The 23,671-nt window shown below is 42.1% G+C and overlaps 1 protein-coding gene across 5 annotated transcripts in view; it reads left to right on the top strand.

Annotated features, from left to right (window-relative positions):
• Nucleotides 1–11,816, top strand: part of ADAMTS9 (ADAM metallopeptidase with thrombospondin type 1 motif 9) — a 267,952-nt gene extending 256,136 nt beyond the window's left edge. For all 5 annotated transcript variants that reach the window (XM_056524547.1, XM_056524546.1, XM_056524548.1 and 2 more), the window contains 5 exons: nt 9–142; nt 1,592–1,683; nt 5,406–5,510; nt 5,653–5,747; nt 10,543–11,816. In XM_056524547.1, coding sequence (XP_056380522.1) covers nt 9–142; nt 1,592–1,683; nt 5,406–5,510; nt 5,653–5,742 — 421 coding nt within the window. In that variant the 3' untranslated portion in view covers nt 5,743–5,747; nt 10,543–11,816. The remainder of the gene's footprint in view (nt 1–8; nt 143–1,591; nt 1,684–5,405; nt 5,511–5,652; nt 5,748–10,542) is intronic.
• The last annotated feature ends 11,855 nt before the right edge of the window (nt 11,817–23,671 follow it).

The following is a 23,671-nucleotide window of genomic DNA, read 5'->3' as shown; positions in this document are numbered from 1 at the left end:
TGTTGCAGATTACAGAACCCAACAGAATGTCCATACAATGGGAGCAGAAGAGAAGACTGTCCATGTAAAAGAGACTATACAGCAGCTGGGTTTTCCACTTTTAGTAAAGTGCGGCTGGATCTGACAACTTTACAAATTATAAGTGAGTCCAAAATGTGTATAATGTGAGCCTGTACCCAGTACAGAGTATGCCATACATGCAGTGTGGCACAATTATGGGTGGAGCTGATCAGACTGTGGATATATGGATGCTGTATAGAACATCCTCTTATTGATTCACTGCATGTTTTACTACTATATACTGTCAGATTTACTAATTGGATATATAGGTCACCTCTTAGGGGCTTGTGGGCTAGGTGCCTAGTACCAGGACGTTGCCCTGTCTGTCCTGAGGATTCAAATACAGTTTAATGTACTGCGGACCCCACACAGATACAATTGAAAGGGAACTTCAGAGGAAAAATAATGTTTTTAAATCAGCTGGTGCCAGAAAGTTATACAGATTTGTAAATTACTTATATTTAAAAAATCTTAAGCCAGGACTTATCAGCTGCTGTATGCTCCAGAGGAAGTTGTATAGTTTTTATCTAGTCTGACCACAGTGCTTGCTGCTTCCACTCCTGTCCATGCCAGGAACTCTCTAGAGCAGGAACAAATCCCATAGCAAACCCCTCCTGCTCTGGACAGTTCCTGACCTTTGGACCCCCCCCCCCCCCCCCCCACCCACAATCTCTAAAACACATGCAGCCACTTTTTTCCTATACATGTAGGGGTGTGGGGCACGCAATTCATGTATTCTGTATGGGAGCACTGGAGATACACGAGTACTGTATACTGTATCTCCAGTGCTCCGATGCACAGGGAGAGACAGGGCACCATTCTGCGGATAGAGGATATGTTTTTAAGTAGAGCAGTACCCCTTTAGGGGTTTGTTGAAAATGATGGCAAAAAATATAATATGTGAAGCACTCTCTCAGAGGAAGAAGTGACGTACGAATAGATGCTCATTGTCAATTCTTCTTGTACAGCATCAGACCTTGTGGGAGCAAGACAGACCTGGGACAGTGATGGGCAAGAGTATAGAGTTGGGGATAGTGGACATACTGTAGTACAAGGGGCAAGCAGGTAAAGCTAAAGAAGGCAATAGGCATAGTAAATGGGGGGCAACAAGCCAAGTACAAGGGGGTACAGCAGGAGTAAAGATTATATGGCTCACGGGACAGTAACACAGGCACAATATTAAGGGCAGTAGCAAGGACAAGACTAAAGTAGCAGATGGCATGTTGTAGCAGAAAAAGGTCTTGAAGAAGGTCTGGACCAGATGCACAGGAAAGAAAGCAAACAATTACATTTAGAGAATTCGACCAGTGATCTCAACAAACACTATGTCCACATCATCAAAAGATTCTCCCACCCCTGGGGCAGTTACTTTCATTGAATAAATAAAACCAAAAGTAGCCTCTAACCCATACACAGTATCTGATAGCTCAGTTGATGTGCTACAGAATACTATAATATCCACTGTATGTAGTCATCATCGCTTCTCACTAGCTACACATGTTGAATCGATTTATGTTTTCTCTCTCTGCAGCAACAGATCTGCAGTTTGCACGTACTGTTGATGGACGACCTGTTCCGTTCGCCACAGCTGGGGACTGTTACAGTGCAGCAAAGTGCCCTCAGGTAAGAAACTATAGTTATGGATATGAAATGCACATTTCCCTAATCATACTGTGTTCAGTTACAGTATTTATGTAGGAAATAGACAGAAATCAGTTATCTGTTGACATGTGGCATGAAAATACATTGGTTATTTGGGATCTTGTAGTATAGGAGTATGGAAAGTGAATGTGTTGTACATCCAATGGGGTATGGTGAATATTAGCAGGGTGATATCAGGTTGAGAAAAACTTATCTATATGGTATAGATAAGCAAAAACTAAAGAATTCTCACTGTACTCCCTCCATCTGATCACTAGTTAGATGTTAGGGTGTAAAAATCACACTATCCTATTCCTGGAGCTGATGGTGTTTGCTGAACCTGTAAAATCTTAGTTTTATTTCTCAGCAAAGAGTCAAGGAGGCAATGCCAAACTGCTCAAGTGCCACATCCCAACATGCCTCTTTGCTCACTCCCAACTCATAGCACCTCCCTGACAGACACTTTGTAGATCAGTGAAAGAGGGGCTAGGAGGTAAGAGTGAGCAAGTAGGTGTGCCCGGCTGTGCCTCTTGCCTTCTTAAAACTTGGCTGAGAAAGAAAATAAAGTTTGGCAACCACCAACAGCTCCAGGCTTTTATCCCCTAAACAGGTACTCTAAGGTACCAATACACATTAGATTAAAGATTATAAAAGCAGACAATTTCTTTTAAAAGGATCATTCGCCAGGTAAAATAATCGATAACTTTAGCTGACAAAATAGGCTATGTTTAAAATTTTCACCCACTATTACTGATCATGTATGACCAGTTTGAACACCTTTTATGGCCATTATGGACTAAAATGTGTATGGCTGTGTCTGCATCTGTCTAATATATGGCCACCTTTACTGTAATACAGAGGTTCCAAAGCTTTTTTGGGTTACTAATCCCTTAGTGCATCAACATTTTTCCAAGGCTTCCTAAAGACATATGCCTATCCAACATTTGCAGCATGCATAAAGATGTAAGCATCTCTATGTGAGCTGCAACTGTTGGATTGGAACATGTCGTGACATAGGTCCCCTCTGACCTTTCATATAGTATTTAGGCCTCACACTGTACTCCATATAGTAATTAGGGACACCTCTTGTCCCCCTGTAGTATTTGACCCTCTGCAGTATAAGGTCCCCCTGTAGCATCTAGATGCCCTGTTGTAGCATAAGTCCCCCGTGTTGTATTAGGCCCCCTGTAATAGTATTAGCCCCCCCCATTGTATTAGGTCCCCTGTTGTAGTATGAGGCCCCCTGTTGTATAAGGTCCCTTGAAGTATTAGGCAGGGGCGTAGCTAGAAACCACAGTGCACAATGTGCCCTGGGCCCAAACCACCTTCTGAATATAACCCTGCCACACACTGTGCCCATAATAATAATACGTTGTTGCACCCCCCCCCCCCCAGATCCATAAGTCTTCTTCCCGGCTCCTCCGTTACACTCCACCTGCCCCCCACCAGACCCCTAAGTCCTCCAGTTTTACATCGCCCCTTGACCCCCATCCCTCCGCATTAATGTACAGTATATGTATGGATATATGTATGTATGAATGAATGAATGAATGAATGAAAGATGTGTATATGACTGTTGTATGTGTATATGACTGTACTTGTTCCTTCCTTGTCCTATGGATTAAACCTGATCTTACCTGCACTGAGCTGGATCCGATCTCCTTCATTTTCCTGATGACTGTTGTATGTATGATAGATTGTGTGTATGATAGATGTGTATATATATTATAGATGTGTGTATGTTTGTATGAGAGATGTATGATACATACATCTATTATACAAACACACATCTATTGTACACACATCATTCATACATACATATATCACACATACACGCATCATCTGAACATGAACACAACTGTTATCAGCCCCGGTGCAAGGATTTTTGTCACACGCAAAGCTGCATTTTAGCACTTTGTCACTTACCGTGCATTACAAATCACGATGCACAGACCCACACTGAAACGCGCCTCTGCGCTCCTCTCAGTCCTGACTGACTCTGACCTTGTTTTCTAGCTCAGATCAGCATCCTCCACCATGCTCCGCCATACTCCAGTCACACAAGGAACGTAGCTTGCTGCTGCTTTGCTCTATTGGTCACATGACAGCTTTATCACAGAACATTCAGCAGCAACGTCCCTAGCTTGATACGCACACATTAGCTAGGAGCCGAAGCAGGTAATTTAACCCTCCCCAAAGGTTTATTCTATGTCATCATCACTCATGGATCATAAATCATGATGCGCAGAGCCCTGCTGCTGCCTGTCGCCACCAGTCCACCACAACCACACACACAGCCACGGCGCCCCAGACCACAGTTAAGTTTCTGAAATTAAATCCCCTGCCAGTGAGTGGCTGGGGTTTCAATTTTTCCCTTTGAGACCTCTATAGCTACGCCACTGGTATTAGGTCCCCTGTATAAGGTCCCCTGTAGTATTAGGTCCTCTGTTTTAGTACCCCCTGCCATTGTCTTAGGCCAACTTTGTTTTATAATGTGTGTTGTATTAGGCCCCTCTGTTGTATTAGGTCCCTATAATATTAGGGCCCCCAGTTATATTAGGTTCCGTCTGATGTATTAGGTCCACTGTATTCGGATTAAGCCGCCTTGTTGTAGAAAAATAAAAATAAAACTCACCTGTTACAGTGCTCCCTTGAAGCTTTGCTCTGTTCTCCCAGCACACTGCCCTCTCCTCCCCTCTGCATCTCTTCTCTCCCAGCAGGCAGCCTGGTAAGTAAGTCATGGTAGAGAAGCTGTGGGCTAGCTGTGGTTCAACAGAAGTTCCAGTCAGGAGGACGGGACTTCCATTGTCATCCTGGAGTGGCCCGCAGCGCCTCTTTTTTTCACAGCGCGGGTGTTTATGAACTGCAAACGATCACTGTTAACAACATCCTATAAACACTTGCTCTGCATCTTTTCTACCTGTGTTCCCCTGGCAGGTGCAGCGCCCTTGGAAGCCATCCATGGCTCCCCAAGGTGCCGCTGCACATAGTTTGGGAAGCTCTGATGTAGCACTTTCTTCTGACATCATAGACATGACAAATTTGTTCTCTGTGTTCTGATGCAAACAATATAATGTATGTGGTAGTCCTTAAATATGCCAACATCTGCTTAAAATATCTTACGTCTATGGTTGTCCAGTATGGATCTCTGGTTCCCTTTAGACAAGATGACCATTGGGGTTTTAGTGGGTGACCTCAAGTAAATCCACAAGAATCATATTGACACAATAAAGGCTTGCCTATTAAATAAAACACGTTCCCCAGCACCTATTTAGGGGTGTTAAGAGTTTATGGGGGTTAAGTCTGCTAACAGATTCCCTTTAAAGACTATGGACAACTTTAAAGGCATTTTTTATTATTGATTTGTATTTTAGGTGAAAAAAAACATTTAGTTTTACTTCTGCAGCCTATTTGTTTTGACTTACTATTCTGTAAGAGAAGCAGTTTGACGGCTCTATTTCCAATTCTTATTCTTCCTCTTCTCAAGCTTATTGATGATCAGATCAAAGATCTATTTTACTCTTTTCATACATGAACTTAGAATATTTTTCCGGAGAGAAGAGATAAGGACTGGAAACAGAGCCAACCAACAGGACTTGTCATCTACCTGTAGACAGCTGTTTTTGGATTCTTGCCCCTCGTCATAACTTTTATATGGCCGACAAATTTATTTCACCTCATACATCTTACTGCTTTTCTTATAGGGTCGATTTAGCATCAACCTTAAAGGAACTGGCCTTTCTGTATCAGAAACAACAAAATGGATGTCGCAAGGCAACTATGCAGTTACTGAAATAGCCAAATCACCAGTAAGACCTTACATTTTACTATATTTTATATCAGTTTTAATCCATTGTATTAATTTACTGAGTCTTAAGTTGTGGAGCTGATGAACTCAAAAGTGTAGACCATACAGACTGTATGAATATGTATGATGTTTTTCAATTTCAGGATGGAACTAAAGTCACAGGAAAATGTGGTGGTTATTGTGGGAAATGTATTCCGTCCTCCGCAAGCGGCCTCCGTGTTCAGCTGTTATAGAACTGGTAAGGATGGGTGGTGAACGAAGACCACTAAAACTCCCTCTGTGTTATTTAAATGGGCAGGGTCAGAAACAAAAACTTTTTATATGTTGTACATCTTGGCAAAACATTAACCTTTCTAATATACTTCATAAGAAATTTTTATTTCCTTTTTATATAAATCATGGCTGATAAAATCATGGCTTTGTCCAAGCTGAAGGACAGAAATGGACAAAGTCCAGTAAGTGAGGGTGGGCCATTTAATGGTGGCTTTTTACACAATTATTTTGAAGAGCACCATAGAGTTCATGAGAGTCAAGGAATGAATCAGTCCTAAACCCTTCTCACTGTTACGCCGAGCGCTCCGGGTCCCTGCTCCTCCCCGGAGCGCTCACGGCGTCTCTCTCCCTGCAGCGCCCCGGTCGGTCCCGCTGACCGGGAGCGCTGCACTGACATGGCCGTCGGGGATGCGATTCGCACAGCGGGACGCGCCCACTCGCGAATCGCATCCCAAGTCACTTACCCGTCCCGGTCCCCTGCTGTCATGTGCTGGCGCGCGCGGCTCCGCTCTCTAGGGCGCGCGCGCGCCAGCTCTCTGAGACTTAAAGGGCCAGTGCACCAATGATTGGTGCCTGGCCCAATTAGCTTAATTGGCTTCCACCTGCTCCCTGGCTATATCTGCTCACTGCCCCTGTACTCCCTTGCCAGATCTTGTTGCCTTGTGCCAGTGAAAGCGTTTAGTGTTGTCCAAAGCCTGTGTTACCTGAACTCCTGCTATCCATCTTGACTACGAACCTTGCCGCCTGCCCCGACCTTCTGCTACGTCTGACCTTGCCTCTGCCTAGTCCTTCTGTCCCACGCCTTCTCAGCAGTCAGCGAGGTTGAGCCGTTGCTAGTGGATACGACCTGGTTGCTACTGCCGCAGCAAAACCATCCCGCTTTGCGGCGGGCTCTGGTGAACACCAGTAGCCTCTTAGAACCGGTCCACCAGCACGGTCCACACCAATCCCTCGCTGACACAGTGGATCCACAACCTGTCAGCCGAATCGTGACACTCACTATGTGACATTTATACGCTTCACAGCGGGAAAGTAATAAATGCTCTTTTACAGGTATGCCCGTCACATAGCGTTTGTGGTAGGAGAATTTGTGGCAGGAGCCAGTTGTCATACACAGCCGAACACCGCCACAACTGTCAGGGGTGGAGCAGAGCTCCGAACCTAACAATTAACCCTGTAGATGCCGTAGGCACTCAGGCTTTCCCTGTGACCCATCGGATACCCACTATGCAATCGCGGGGTTCTGATGGTTGCCATGGCAACTGGAGGCCAAATCCCCACCTCCGAGTCAGCCGCAGTAGCCCCTGAGGTCTAGCCATAGGCTGACTCTCAAATGCTGAATGTCATTATATACCAACAGTAATACTATGCTGCAATACAGATGTACTGCAGTGTTGTATTATAGTGATCAGAAGAGTTTCAAAGAAATAAAAAGAAGGCCCCAAAATCCATATGGCATGCCTTTATTTCTCAGCCTGTGTGCAAGATAGACCCACACATGGGATAATTTTAAAAATTGCAAATTCAGCTTCTAAGCCCTCTGTCATCCTAAAAGGTAGAAGGACATTTACCAAACAATACCAACATAAATTAGACATATTGCAAATGTGAATTATTAGCTTACTTATGTGGAATTATTTTTTTCTTCAAAGCAGAGAATGTCAAATTTCGAAAAATGCTAATTTTTCTAAATTGTTTCCAAATTTTTGAGTTTTTCACATACGGTAGCTAACAGTTTTTACCAAAATTTACAACTAAAATAAAATACAATGTGTCATGAAAAAACAATCTCAAAATCATTTAGATAACTTAAAGCATCCAAAAGTTATTAGCACTTAAAGGGGTACTCCCGTGGAAAACTTTTTTATTTTTAAATCAACTGTTGACAGAAAGTTTAACAGATTTGTAAATTACTTCTATTAAAAAATCTTAATTCTTCCTGTACTTTTTAGGGGCTGTATACTACAGAGGAAATGCTTTTCTTTTTGGATTTCCTCTTCTGTCATGACCACAGTGCTCTCTGCTGACCTCTGCTGTCCATTTTAGGAACTGTACAGAGCAGGAGAAAATCCCCATAGCAAACATATGCTGCTCTGGACAGTTACTAAAATGGACAGCAGAGGTCAGAAGAGCACTGTGGCCGTGACAGAAGAGAAATCCAAAAAGAAAAGCATTTCTTCTGTAGTATACAGCCCTAAAAAATACTGGAAGGATTAAGATTTTTTTTTATAGAAGTAATTTACAAATCTGCTTAACTTTCTGGCAACAGTTGATAAAAAAAAAGTTTTCCACGGGAGTACCCCTTTAACCCCTTAAGGACGCAGGACGTAAATGTATGTCCTGGTGCGGTGGTCCTGTACATAACCGCGGGCATCGGAGCGCGGCTGATCCCGGCTGCTGATCGCAGCCAGGGACTCGTCGGCAATGGCCGACGCCCGCGATCTCGCGGGCGTCCACCATTAACCCCTCAGATGCCGGGATCAATACAGATCCCGGCATCTGCGGCAGTATGCGTTTTCAATGAATGATCTGATCGCCCGCAGCGCTGCTGCGGGGATCCGATCATTCAGAACGCCGCACGGAGGTCCCCTCACCTGCCTCTGTCCGGCTCCCGGCGTCTTCTGCTCTGGTCTGAAATCGAGCAGACCAGAGCAGAAGATGATCGATAACACTGATCTGTTCTATGTCCTATACATAGAACAGATCAGTATTAGCAATCATGGTATTGCTATGAATATTCCCCTATGGGGACTATTCAAGTGTAAAAAAAAAATGTAAAAAAATTTAAAATTAAAAGTAAAAAAAAGTGAAAAATCCCCTCCCCCAATAAAAAAGTAAAACGTCCGTTTTTTCCTATTTACCCCCAAAAAGCGCAAAAAATAAATTTAATATACATTTTTGGTATTGCTGCATGTGTAAATGTCCGAACTATTAAAATAAAATGTTAATGATCCAGTACGGTGAACGGCGTGAAGTTAAAAAAAAATGTCCAAAATTGCTACTTTTTTAATACATTTTATTAAAAAAAAATATAAAAAATGTATTAAAAGTTTTTTATATGCAAATGTGGTATCAAAAAAAAAGTACAGATCATGACGCAAAAATGAGCCCCCATTCATCAAAATAAAGGGATTATAAACGTACAAATTTGGTTAAAAAGTTTGTGATTTATTTTAAGCACAACAATAATATTAATCATATTAATCGTATTGACCCTCAGAATAAAGAACACACGTCATTTTTACCGTAAATTTTACAGCGTGAAAACGAAACCTTCCAAAATTAGCAAAATTGCGTTTTTCTTTTTAATTTCCCCAGAAAAATAGTGTTTTTTGGTTGCGCCATACATTTTATGATATAATGAGTGATGTCATTACAAAGGACAACTGGTCATGCAAAAAACAAGCCCTCATACTAGTCTGGCGATGAAAATATAAAAGAGTCATGATTTTTAGAAGGCAAGGAGGGAAAAACGAAAACATAAAAATTCAATTGTCTGAGTGCTTAAGGCCAAAATGAAGTGAGACAGGTCAAATTTGAAAAAATGGGCCATTGTCCTTAAGGCCAAAATAGGCTATGTCATTCAGCGGTTAAAATAAGTCAATGGTTTTAAGACTTTACAGAACAAAGGGATTCCATGTCTATATCAAAATTTCGCAAATCTAGTTGTGGCTTATCTAGTCAGACCTACACCCAAGATCTTCCTCCACATAGCCCCACAGTAGTGTCAATAATTATAATGGAATTGGGATTCAAAGTAATTAGGTCCCAGACCCCCCCCCCCCTGCTAGGACTCCAAAGAATTGTGAAACCTTTCAATATGGTAGGCATGCCACTGTTCTCTTTAAATTTATATGATACTGCTTGTCCTCACAACAAGCATTGTAGCAAGCATTTGTACTGCATTTTCACCATTTCAACTTTGGTGGGAGTCCTACTCCTAACACCTAGTAAATTAAAGGGGTATTCCAGGCCAAAACTTTTTTTAATATATCAACTGGCTCCGGAAAGTTAAACAGATTTGTAAATTACTTTGATTAAAAAATCTTAATCCTTGCAATAGTTATTAGCTTCTGAAGTTGAGTTGTTTTTTTTTTCTGTCAAACTGCTTTCTGATGACTCACGTCCCGGGAGCTGTGCAGTTCCTATGGGGATATTCTCCCAGCAAGCACAGCTCCCGGGACATGACATCATCATTGAGCAGTTAGACAGAAAACTTCAGAAGCTAATAACTATTGAAAGGATTAAGATTTTTTTATAGAAGTAATTTACTAATCTGTTTAACTTTCCGGAGCCAGTTGATATATAAAAAAAAGTTTTTGCCTGGAATACCCCTTTAACTGTATGAAGAGGCAACAAGTCTGCAGCCTCTTCAGACTTTATATACAATCATATACTTCCAATTTGTAGTGGTGGTGCAAGGTTCAGGGTTGTCCTGTTTACTTGAATGGTGCCCATACACAAGAGCATGTATACCAAACCTGCCAATTTTAGAGGGGCTGTCCATCTATCTGATGTGTATAGTGTTCCACGTTCCTCCCAACAGATATTGTTGGAGAAAAGAAAGATCAGGCATAATACATTTCAACACCCCTGATCCTTTGTTCTCACAGGAGTGAGTGGATTATTTCACTCTCCCTATTGACGTATGTAAATGGAAAGCATGCATGCTATATGACCACCTTTAGTATTTGAAATGACACTGCATAGACTATAGCTATTTCATGATAAACACAAAATAATTTTAATCTTTCTTCCAGGTGCTTTAAAAATAAAAAGATATCAGAAGTTCAGATGGATAAAGACTTGTGTTGCAATACCTCTTCCTCATCGTTTGTACATATGTAAATAGATTGTATACCAAGTGATGTATAGAAAAATATTTATGTCTAAGGTTATTTATTTTAATATTTTGTGTGCGTAAAATGTCTCTCGTAAGCCCTCCCCTGCGGGACGTGCCTCTAGGTTCTCATGTGTCTGGAGCCGTCATCAGTGAAGTGGTTTGGCTGCTTGATTCTTTATTTTATTTTTTTATTTTTTTGTCCCACTTTTGCAGTCCATCCACTGCATTTTAGGTGCTCTACATCATATGTAGCGTATTGACATGAGTGATGCTTTCTTGTCACAGGTTTTAACTGTTCATCATTTTTCCAGTTGGCTTATAAGCGCTTCGGTGCTTTGCAAGTATTAACAGTGTATGCTTGGTATTTTCTCCAAAATGTTTATAGGAAGAAACACTTTTATATAATTGTTACATAAGTAGTACAGAGACCTGTAAAACCTGAATGTCCAACAGATGATTTTCTCTCATTTCTATTATAATTTCAACTCCATGAAATCTATCCTCACTTTTGCATATAGTTTACATTCACTCCTGCTGTTAGATGCTTGCCGTGTGTATGAGTACAGCATTCACAATATTTTGGCCTTAATGAAGACCTTACACTATACTTCTATGAGCTAGACATAGCAGTAGGGATACCTTGCAAGTGGAAACATGTTTAAGGTGGTTCTCTGTGGTTATCAATTCATTAGAAAGTATAGGATTTCTTCTATTTTTTGGGGTATTGTCAAAAGCCAGCTTCATCTAGCTTGGCACCATAAAGGGTCCTGATCCATCCAGACAGATGTACAAGTTCCATATCGGTGGAATTTGAAAACACTGCAGATAGAATTCACATCCACAAACACCCTATGATTATAAGTAAAAATTCACTGATAATGAACATCTACGTAAACATCTGTCATTAGAAAAACTTTTTATATAATGTAGAACATAACATTATATGTATATTTGCAATATACACTGGTTAAAAAAATGTGTATGTTTTTGTCCCTGCAGTTATTGCCTGTGTGCTTCTGTAAAGAGACCAAATACAGGAAGTGTGTGCTGGACAAGCAGGGCTCTGTGCAATGAGGCTCTGTGACACGCCCCCTGGCTCACACAGCAGGATGATTGACAAGTCAGGAGCCTGCACAGAGCCCTGCTTTTCCTACCCTCATGTCCTGTATTTGGAAGTAGCTACAGGGACAACATTTTTTCACCCAAAAATATACACATTTTTTAACCAATGTAAATTACAGATATACATGTAATGGTATTATCTACATTATATAAAAAGTGTTTGCAAATGACAGGTACACTTTAAGCTAGTCTACGCTAATGTCTACTTGAGCTATGGAGAAGTAGACCAGTTTCTGTTCTATTATATGTAAGTCACTGATTACCGCCATCACTTAGGACTTGGTTTTCTTGAGCTTAATAAGGTCTCAAAAACAACTCTTGTAATTTCTTATGAAAGGTCTAAATAGTATAAAGGTACTTCCAAATTAGACATTTCAAGGGAAATGCCAAGTATAACTCTTTCTTCTTGATGTTGAACACTTGGTCAAATGTATAATAACATTGTGAATTTTGTATGTGTTATGTAATATTTTATATTAAAAAGGGAATTATTTGCACTATGAGCTGAAAGTAAACAACAATGGTGCCTTTTATTAAAAAAAAAGAAATATCTTTAGAAATATTTATTGAATTAATATCTAAGAATTAAATATTATTTTTTTTTATTTTTACGAAAGTTACAATAAATGTACTCTAGAAAATGTTAATGAACTGCATTAAAAACATTTTTTTATACATTGCATGGATTGCTGCATGCCATCCAAACTGTTACGTCCACTGAAAACAGCCTGTCACCAAAGCATTTATGTAACGGCAATTGAATATGTACACATTTACACCATATGGAGATGTGTTGCATACCTTCAGGTGCTTCTGTCAGTTTCACATGAGCTTCACATTTCTTCTCCATATACTGAGGTGCTCTCATCTGTGGCTTCCATTTATGTCCCTGCATCCTTGCCCCCTTTTTGGGTTCGTTCTTGTATCTTATTTTTATACTACCAAAAACAAAAGGGAATGTGAGCAGAAGGAAGATTGAAAACATTTCCAAAAGAAAAAACATTTTGGTAAAATCAAAAACACTAATAGAGTACCTGTCATCAAACCATACTTTCTTAACTAACTACTCCTACCACCCTGCCCTTAAAAAAAATGTCAAGCTTTAAAAAGCTCTGTATCATACCTTTGCCCTTACTCACTTTGTGTAAGATACCAGGAGGAGAAAGTGGGTGTTCCCCAGCCATGCCCCGCATGCACTTCCTGAGATTGGTCTCCTGCTAGGCCGGGAGGAGACCAAACTAACTGTTTGACATGTGGCAGGGAACAGAACAGAGCCACCTAGTGGATGCTTATTCAATCGCATCAAAAACATATAAGGGTTGATAATTTTAACAGCAAGTAAATTGCAAAGTGTCATATAATTACATAGGGAACAGTTTATTAAAAGTTTAATTTGGTGACAGGTACTCTTAAAAGGAACACTGAGGTTGGATATGTTTACATGAACAAGCCCTTAGATAATGAACAGATTAAACCAGTAAATTGGTTTAAAAGCCCATTTTCAACTGAAGGGAGCCCCTAGTTCAGGGCCTAGTCTGAGTGAAGAGCAGGTATAAAGTGTCTCTAGAACACCGGTGCTTCTGTCCATTCATTGGACATCTTATTGTTTTTTTTTTTGGATATCATGTAATATTATATTTGCCCTTTGGTGATGCTGAAGGGTTATTGAACACTTAAATTACCAAATGGGATTGTCTAAACAGGACATCCCCTGTATAAGTACTGTACAATGATTCTATGCAAAGCTGTGAGCTACTGGACCTCCTCAACATCTAAAATAGAAGGTGTTAACTATATATACAGAATGTTCTCTGGACTAGTAAAACTTTTCAAACATGGGCATATACTAGGAGAATTATTACTATAACTTATAAGAAAAAAACTGGTATAAATTGTGTATCTGAAATATGCTAATCCTTAAATGACATGCTCAGTAGCTTCCCATCATTAACACTCATCTCGTAGTAGTCATTTAGTACTAGACCTACAGAGGTTGGTTGTTTCCATTGCCATGTCCAATAGTAAACTGTGTGAACTTACTCTTCTCCCTAGGAGATTTAAGAGGTACCTACAACAGATACCTGAATGGAGGAATATACGCATAGAAGTCCAAACATTTAGTATCTGGACATATTATAAGGCAGTGGTTGCCAACAGTGTTAGCATGTAGTAGGGTGTATTTTTGGCCAAATGACCCACTTGGCTCAGGAAGAAAAGAATTACCAATCGATATAAGCTGGATTATGAGAAATAGGTCACAAAAATGTTATTGTAAATGTATGTTATCATAAATGAAGTATTTCTATGAGATAAGGTTTCATCAATATAAATATTGCTCTTTAACAGCTTTAGAATATTAATTATTAATGTTCAGACATTTGGATATGGCCATGTTATTGTGATCTAGCCAAATAGTTCCTAATGGACCGACCATTATTGTTCATATAGGCAAATCGGTAATTATTTTCCCATATCAGAACTGCACACCTACTTGCAGATGTATACATCTTTTGCTTTAACAGTGGGTCAAATTTGGGGCCAAATACGGCGTACCTTCAGTTCTTGTTGGCTTATATTAGCTTTACTCAAGATAGATAAAGACACACCATTAGTCTAAAACTGGGGCCTAAGGCCAAACCTCCAGTCAATCCTGAAATTTCAGATTTTGGTGCAGTAAATCGATGCAGTCAATGTGCAGTTACACTTGAAGGTGTCAGGGAAGTAGAGATGTATGATGCAATAAAGACATTTCCATTGATGACCTATCCTCAAGGTCCCCCCTGCACATTCCGGCTGTTTGATGTTTATAGTTTGGTGGCCTCTCGGCTGTCCACCGATAGATGATGTAGAGTAAGAGAAAGATCAGGCATGTTGGATTTCAACTGCCCAGCTCTTTTGTTCTCAGAGAGATAAGCCGCCGACAAAGGAGTCTGGGAGCAACTCTATCCATTAAGAGCACATGAATGTTAAAGGGGTAGTCCAGTGGTGAAAAACTTATCCCCTATCCTAAGGATAGGGGATAAGTTTGAGATCGCAGGGGGACTGACCGCTGGGGCCCCCTGCGATCTCTCTGCATGGGGGCCAGGCTCTCCAGCCAGATAGCGGGTGTCGACCCCCGCACGAAGCGGCGGATGGCACGCCCCCTCAATACATCGCTATGGCAGAGCCGGAGATTGCCGAAGGCAGCGCTCCGGTTCTGCCATAGAGTTGTATTGAGGGGGCGTGTTGACCGCCGCTTCGTGCTGGGGTCGACACACCCCCTTCGCGCGGGCTGCCGGGGCCCCGTACAGGAGATCACGGGGGGCCCCAACGGTCGGACCCCCCGCGATCTGCAACTTATCCCCTATCCTTAGGATAGGGGATAAATTGTTCACCACTTGTTCACTACTGGACTACTCCTTTAAGCTAAGCTGAATGTGTATGTGGGGAACAAGAGTTATACTTACCAGCCAGACAGCTGTATGTACACCTTTAGGATGGGCCATCAATAGGTTGCAGGTGAAAAGCCAGAATAAAGAGGCCAAACTGAGTATGATGAGAGTAGAGATGGTGCATGATACCGTGTTAGTAGATTTTTAATTCCCACAATTCCTAATTCCATCCAGCCAAGTATTAAAAACAATTAGGTTATAATTTCTAGTAAGGTTTTTTTTTTTTTTTTCTAGATTTTTATACCTAATTTTTGCATTATTGTTTTGTCAGTGTTTTATATAAAAAAAAATGGCTAACAATATTTTTATATGGACAGCATTGGATTAAATTCCTATTTGTTTTGTATAGCTAATGATTTGTATTTTTTAATCCTATTGTTTTATTCATGCACTGTATCTATACAATTAAAGGGTTGGTATAAATTATATTAATTTCAAAGATGCTACACGTCGGATATATGCTTATTGTAAGCATTCTGCCTTGTATATACCTCTTCCTACATCTCCGGTGCTAATTATGTTAGACACAAATGTTTTTGTCATATTTTTTATTTTATTTTTTTATAAATAAATGTCAGATTCCTGCTCACTCAATTTGTATCCATTTAGTGTTGTATTACATATTTAATATGCACTGATCATAGCTTTACTGGTGTTCACCTATTAACAAATAAATTATTTTTTAAATTTTTACAGTGTCTCTTTGGTTTTTAGATATAAATTGTAGTAAATTTCCAGTATATGTGGTTGATTTATAGTTATAGGGTATATTTACACCTACATTATCTGCTGCATATTTGATGCCGCAAATTTGAGGCTGTAGAATTGATGCTGTGTTTAATCATTTAATAGGTGGTGATGTCATCCTGTAGTTCACACAAAGTCAGCTGACCCAGGACTTGACTTCCTTTTGACACTTTATGACATTTTTAGTTTCTCTGTGATCTAGTGATAACATGACCAAGGTAGAGTAATGAAATGGATAGATGTGTAGTTCTATGCTGGAATGAAACAAAGGGTACTACTGTATGACTAGAAATGGTGAGTGTGCATATTAGCAAAAAAAAAAACAGAAGTCTAAAGGGACCCCTTACCAGCTGCCTGTAACACATCTCCTTTTTCTTCTCTGCAACCACTAAGGCTTGCAATTTTCTACTAACTGAGGGTGGTACCTGGACACCTGAAAAAAAAAATCTGTCTGAACCTTCATGGCCCTTTTCATTAGTCACACCCTGAATTAATTACTGATTATGGTGATAGTGGGGGTGGTGGTGGGTCCAACCGCAGTGACCCCCCGCAATCTCCTGCACAGTGCTCTGGCTCTTCTTGTGCAGGGAGTGGGGTCGACACGCCTCCTCCATGCATTTCTTTGGGTGCGCAGGAGATGCACAAGTGCTGTAATCGTGTGTTTCTGGGTCTCTCATGTAAGATGTATGGAGGGGGCATGATGACCCTGCTCCATGCACAAGGAGAGATGGGGCGCCATACAGGATATCACAGCCAGGGCTGCCATCAGAAATTTCAGGGCCCCTTACACAGCTTAGGGCCTGGGCCCCCTGTGGCCCGCCACCAAGTTTCCCCTCAGAGCCATCCCCAATTAAATTTTTTCCCCTAATGATATCGTCTAATATACCCTATTCTGGTTACTGTGAAACCACCCTAAAATTGGCCAATATTCCCACACACTGGCCCAGATTTATTAAACTATGTGAGAGAAAAAAATAGAGAGATTTTCCCACAATAGCCAATCAGGTTTCACTTTACCAGAGCTCGTTAGCTAAGCTGTGATTGGTTGCTGTGTGAAAATCAATTTTTTTTCCCTCACACAGTTTGATAACAGCAAGCGCTCTGCAGACAGTATAATTGATTATACAGTGACCACCCCCCCTTCCCGACATACGATGGCTCCGACATACGATCATTTCAACATACGATGGCCTCTCAGAGGCCATCACATATTGAAGGCAGCATCAACATATGATGCTTTTGTATGTTGGGGCCATCGCATAAACGGCTATCCGGCAGCGCAGACTGCTTCAGCTGCCACCGGATAGGCGTTTACGGTGCCCCGTGTGGTCCGCTGACGATCACTTACCTGTCCTCGGGGCTCCGGCGCATCCTCTTCGGAAGCCAGCGGTGACGGTCCGGAGCGGCGGGGACACGTGAGTATAACCTCCAATACCAGTGGTCTTCAACCTGCGGACCTCCAGATGTTGCAAAACTACAACTCCCATCATGCCCGGACAGCCGTCGGCTGTCAAGGCATGCTGGGTGTTGTAGTTTTGCAACATTTGGAGGTCCGCAGGTTGTAGACCACTGTCCTATACTTTACATTGCACGGATCCCTCAACATACGATGGTTTCAACAAAGGATGGTCCATTTGGAACGTATTACCATCGTATGTTGAGGGACCACTGTAGTTATATAAGGGACTTACAGGCGACGTCTTCTCTGATCGAAGTTGTTCATTTCATTACTTGCCTTAGTTAAAGGGGTACTCCGGTGGAAAACTTTTTTTTTTTTTTTTGTTTTAAATCAACTGGTGCCAGAAGGTTAAACAGATTTGTAAATTATATTAAATGGGGAATATAAATAAATAATTTATATGGACCAGTCCTCAAGAGCACAAGGGAAGAGTGAAAAAAGTGAGAGAGAGAAGTTAGGATCCAATAAGTATGTATTTATTATGTAATATATGATAAAATAAGATAAATTATAAAATAGGATAGATATAACACCAATGACCTAGCAGGGCCCTTGCATATGGAAAAAGGTGTATATCATCTAATAAAATAAATACAAAATAAAAATGGATACAATGAATATTATGAATAAATAAATAGACAAATGGTAACACTAATAAGAATAACATTTTAGTCCATATCCGCTATAATGTGCATAAGTTGTAATAAAAGGGAAAGTCACTTATAAATTGCTCAGTGCAAACTCAAAGTTTTCAGTGGAAACATTTATCCACAGTATCAAGAATGTAGCAGAGCTCAAAGATTAGTAGCAATAATGTGCCTCCAGTTAAGATAATGTAGCAAGGCAATATAAATGGTGGTACAGGGAATGCGATGCTGCGGTGCACGACACCGCTTGCCCTCCTTTGCAGGCCTTATTAGAAACAATGTAGCAAGGCAATATCAGTGGTGGCACAGGGAATATGATGTTACGGTGCGCAGCACCACTCACCCTCCTTTATAGATCTTTGTAGACGGGCTGGCACGGCTGTATCCGGCGCATGGGAAGCGATACCCGTCTGAGCTGCGGTCCGGGTGAGTGGCTTGATCTCCGGCAGCTTTGCATGTCCTGAACTGGCACGGAACAGCGTCCGGCCCGATGTAGTTAGAATGTCCAAGAGAGGCTCTGCCGTCTGGGGCTGTGAGTAGATTTTAGGAAACAGGTGCGTGTGTGAATGCTGCGCTATCAATGCGCACGTAGCAGTAAGTAATTAATTACCGCTACTGAAGAAAAGGCCCGTGGCCTTGAAACGCGTCAAGCCATCCTGTGACACCATATTTATAAGTGTATATCACTTTTTAAAGACTGTATCCGCTATTCACGCCTTGCAACAGCTGGATGCCCCCAGAAAATCTACTCGCTAGTTCCCCCACATTAGGTTGTAGTTCCCCCCAGATTAGGTTGGCAGTATAGTTCCCCCACATTAGGTAGGCAGTATAGTTACCCCACATTAGGTTGGCTGTATAGCCCCCCCCACATTAGGTTGCCAGTATAGCTTCCCAAGATTAGGTTGGCAGTATAGTTCCTTACATAAGGTTGTAGTTCCCCCACATTAGGTTGGCAGTATAGTTCCCCCCACATTAGGTTGTAGTTCCGCCACATTAGGTTGGCAGCATAGTTCCCCCACATTAGGTTGGCAGTATAGTTCCCCCACATTAGGTTGTAGTTCCCCCACATTAGGTAGGCAGTATAGTTCCCCCACATTAGTTTGTGGTTCCCCCACATTAGGTAGGCAGTATAGTTCCCCCACATTAGGTTGACTGTATAGTCCCCCCACATTAGGTTGGTAGTATAGTTCCCACCCATATTAGTTTGGCAGTATAGTTCCCCCACATTAGGTTGTAGTTCCCCAACATTAGGTTGGCAGTATAGTTCCCTCCACATTAGGTTGTAGTTCCCCCACATTAGGTAGGCAGTATAGTTCCACCACATTAGGTTGGCTGTATAGTCCCCCCACATTAGGTTGCCAGTATAGCTTCCCAAGATTAGGTTGGCTGTATAGTTCCCTTACATTAGGTTGTAGTTCCCCCACATTAAGTTGGCAGTATAGTTCCCCCATATTTGGTTGTAGTTCCCCCACATTAGGTAGGCAGTATAGTTCCCCCACATTAGGTTGTAGTTCCCCCACATTAGGTAGGCAGTATAGTTCCCCCACATTAGGTTGGCTGTATAGTCCCCCCCCCCACATTAGGTTGGTAGTATAGTTCCCCCCACATTAGGTTGGCAGTATAGTTCCCCCCACATTAGATTGGCAGTATAGTTCCCCCCACATTAGGTTGGCAGTATAGTTCCCCCACATTAGGTTGGCAGTATAGTTTCCCCTCATTAGGTTGGCAGTATAGTTTCCCCACATTAGGTTGGCTGTATAGTCCCCCCACATTAGGTTGCCAGTATAGCTTCCCAAGATTAGGTTGGCTGTATAGTTCCCTTACATTAGGTTGTAGTTCCCCCACATTAAGTTGGCAGTATAGTTCCCCCATATTTGGTTGTAGTTCCCCCACATTAGGTAGGCAGTATAGTTCCCCCACATTAGGTTGTAGTTCCCCCACATTAGGTAGGCAGTATAGTTCCCCCACATTAGGTTGGCTGTATAGTCCCCCCCCCCCACATTAGGTTGGTAGTATAGTTCCCCCCACATTAGGTTGGCAGTATAGTTCCCCCCACATTAGATTGGCAGTATAGTTCCCCCCACATTAGGTTGGCAGTATAGTTCCCCCACATTAGGTTGGCAGTATAGTTTCCCCTCATTAGGTTGGCAGTATAGTTTCCCCACATTAGGTTGGCAGTATAGTTCCCCACGTTAGGTTGGGAGTATAGTTCCCCACGTTAGGTTGGCAGTATAGTTCCCCCACATTAAGTTGGCAGTATAGTTCCCCCCACATGTGTTGTCAGTATAGTTCCCCTACATTAGGTTGTCAGTATAGTTTCCCCACATTAGGTTGTCAGTATAGTTCCCGCACATTAGGTTGTCAGTATAGTTCCCCAACATTAGGTTGTCAGTATAGTTCCCCACATTAGGTGCAGTATAGTTCCCCCACATTAGGTGCAGTATAGTTCCCCCACATTAGGTGCAGTATAGTTCCCCACATTAGGTGCAGCATAGTTCCCCCACATTAGGTGCAGTATAGTTCCCCCACATTAGGTGCAGTATAGTTCCCCCACATTAGGTGCAGTATAGTTCCCCACATTAGGTGCAGTATAGTTCCCCCACATTAGGTGCAGTATAGTTCCCCCACATTAGGTGCAGTATAGTTCCCCCACATTAGGTGCAGTATAGTTCCCCCACATTAGGTGCAGTATAGTTCCTCCACATTAGGTGCAGTATAGTTCCCCCACATTAGGTGCAGTATAGTTCCCCCACATTAGGTGCAGTATAGTTCTCCACATTAGGTGCAGTATAGTTCCCCCACATTAGGGGCAGTATAGTTCCCCCACATTAGGTGCAGTATAGTTCCTCCACATTAGGTGCAGTATAGTTCCCCCACATTAGGTGCAGTATAGTTCCCTCACATTACATTAGGTGCAGTATAGTTCCCCCACATTAGGTGCAGTATAGTTCCCCCACATTAGGTGCAGTATAGTTCTCCCCACATTAGGTGCAGTATAGTTCCCCACATTAGGTGCAGTATAGTTCCCCCACATTAGGTGCAGTATAGTTCCCCACATTAGGTGCAGTATAGTTCCCCCACATTAGGTGCAGTATAGTTCCCCACATTAGGTGCAGTATAGTTCCCCCACATTAGGTGCAGTATAGTTCCCCACATTAGGTGCAGTATAGTTCCCCCACATTAGGTGCAGTATAGTTCCCCCACATTAGGTGCAGTATAGTTCCCCACATTAGGTGCAGTATGGCTCCCCACATTAGGTGCAGTATGGCTCCCCCACATTAGGTGCAGTATAGTTCCCCCACATTAGGTGCAGTATAGTTCCCCTACATTAGGTGCAGTATAGTTCCCCACATTAGGTGGAAGATAGCTCCCCACATTAGGTGCAATATAGCTCCCCACATTAGGTGTAGTATAGTACGCCACATTAGGTGCAGTATAGTTCCCCCACATTAGGTGCAGTATAGTTCCCCACATAAGGTGCAGTATAGTGCCCCACATTAGGTTGGCAGTACAGTTCCTCCACATTAGGTGCAGTATAGCTCCCCACATTAAGTGCAGTATAGTTTCCCCCACATTAGGTGCAGTATAGTTCCCCCACATTAGGTGCAGTATAGTTCCTCACATTAGGTGCAGTATAGCTCCCCACATTAGGTTGGCAGTATAGCTCCCCACATTAGGTGCAGTATAGTTCCTCCACATTAGGTGCAGTATAGCTCCCCAACATTAGGTGCAGTATAGTTCCGCACATTTGGTGCAGTACAGTTCCCCCACATTAGGTGCAGTACAGTTCCCCCACATTAGGTGCAGTATAGTTCCCCAACATTAGGTGCAGTATAGTTCCCCCACATTAGGTTGGCAGTATAGTTCCCCCACATTAGGTCCCCCGTCTCCCCCTGCTTTTTCTATTTTTCATATTTCCTTACCTGGCCACGCTCGGCAGGCTCAGGTAATGCGGCGGTTCTTGTGGGCTGTGTGGATAAAATGACGAATGACGTCCTCTGCGGCTCCTCTGCGCGGCGTCAAGGACTTCACTCCTCATTTCCTGCAGCCGCGGCCGGACTGCTAAACTTAAGCGGCCGGCGCTGCAGGGAATGTGGAGTGACGTCCCTGACGCCGTGCAGAGGAGCCGCAGAGGACGTCATTCGTCATATTATCCACACAGCCCACAAGAACCGCCACATTACCTGAGCCTGCCGAGCGTCGCCAGGTAAGGAAATATGAAAAATAGAAAAAGCAGGAGAAGTGTCCGGGTCCGCCGCTAGTCACTATTTTAAAGTGGCCGTGGCCGGCCTGCTGATCTGCTACTGAGCAGCCGGCAAGGGGCCTCCTGGGGGATGGGGGCCCTAGGCAATTGCCTGGTTTGCCCCGCCCTAACGCCAGCCCTGTCTGGACAGTTCCTGATATGGAAAGAGGTGACAGCAGAGAGCACTGTGGTTAGACTGGAAAGAAATTTAAAAAGAAAATTTTAAAAACTTTCTTTTTAGTAGTATACAGCAGCTAATAAGTACTGGAAGGATTAAGATTTTTAAACAGAAGTAATTTACAAATCTCTTTAACTTTCTGGCACCAGATGATTTAAAAAAAAAAAAAATTCCGCCAGAGTGCCTTTTTAGGCCCACTCCATAACCAGCAGAACCAGGCTAGTTTCCACATCCGTGGGCTACTGCTAATAACTGATCAGAGATAAAGACTTATTTCACATTTCATTGTTAATGTATATAGCAAAGCTGAAATAAAAACAATAAAACTACAATTCAGTAAACATACAACTTTTAAGGGTATGCTCACATGGGCAAAAACCACTCTTAAAAAAACACCTTAAAATCAGCATGGAATCTGCTATGTGGATTTTTTGAAGATCATTTTGATGAGATTTTTTCAGGTATTTTTAATTTTTTCTGTAAACTTTTATTGATTTCAATGAAAGTTTTCAGGGTAGAATCACACTGAAAAGTGGCATCACTTCTTAAAGTGGTACTCCAGTGGAAAACATTTTTTTTTTTTAAATCAACTTGTGCTAGAAAGTTAAACAGATTTGTAAATTACTTCTATTTAAAAATCTTAATCCTTCCAGTACTGATCAGCTGCTGTATGCTCCACAGGAAGTTCTTTTCTTTTTAAATTTATTTTCTGTCTGACCACAGTGCTCTCTGCAAACACTTCTGTCCATATCAGGAACTGTCTAGAGCAGGAGAGGTTTGCTATAGGGACTTTCTCCTGTTCTGGACAGTTCCTGACATGGACAGAGGTGTCAGCAGAGAGCACTGTGGTCAGACAGAAAAGAAATTCAAAAAGAAAAGGACTTCATGTGGAGCATACAGCAGCTGATAAGTACTGGAAGGATTAGGATTTTTAAATAGAACTGTTTAACTTTCTGGTACCAGTTGATTTAAAAAAAAAAAAATTCCACTGGAGTACCCCTTTAACCTCTTAAGGACGCAGGGCGTATCCATACACCTGTGGGAATTCCGGTCCCCACCGCTAGCCGAATTAAATCATTCAGCAGGCATCCCGGCATATCGCCCAGGGGGGTCATTATGCCCCCCCCATGTCGGCGATGGCCGCAGATCGCTGGACAATTCAGTTCAGAGATCTGCGGCGATTCCGGGTCAATCGGGTCTCCAGTTACCCGGTGACCCG

This window comes from Hyla sarda, chromosome 6 (genome assembly GCF_029499605.1).
Source record: "Hyla sarda isolate aHylSar1 chromosome 6, aHylSar1.hap1, whole genome shotgun sequence".
In the NCBI taxonomy this organism is placed as follows: Eukaryota; Metazoa; Chordata; class Amphibia; order Anura; family Hylidae; genus Hyla; species Hyla sarda.
The sequence above is the reverse complement of the archived record's forward strand: the minus strand, read 5'-3'. Positions and strand labels throughout refer to the sequence as shown.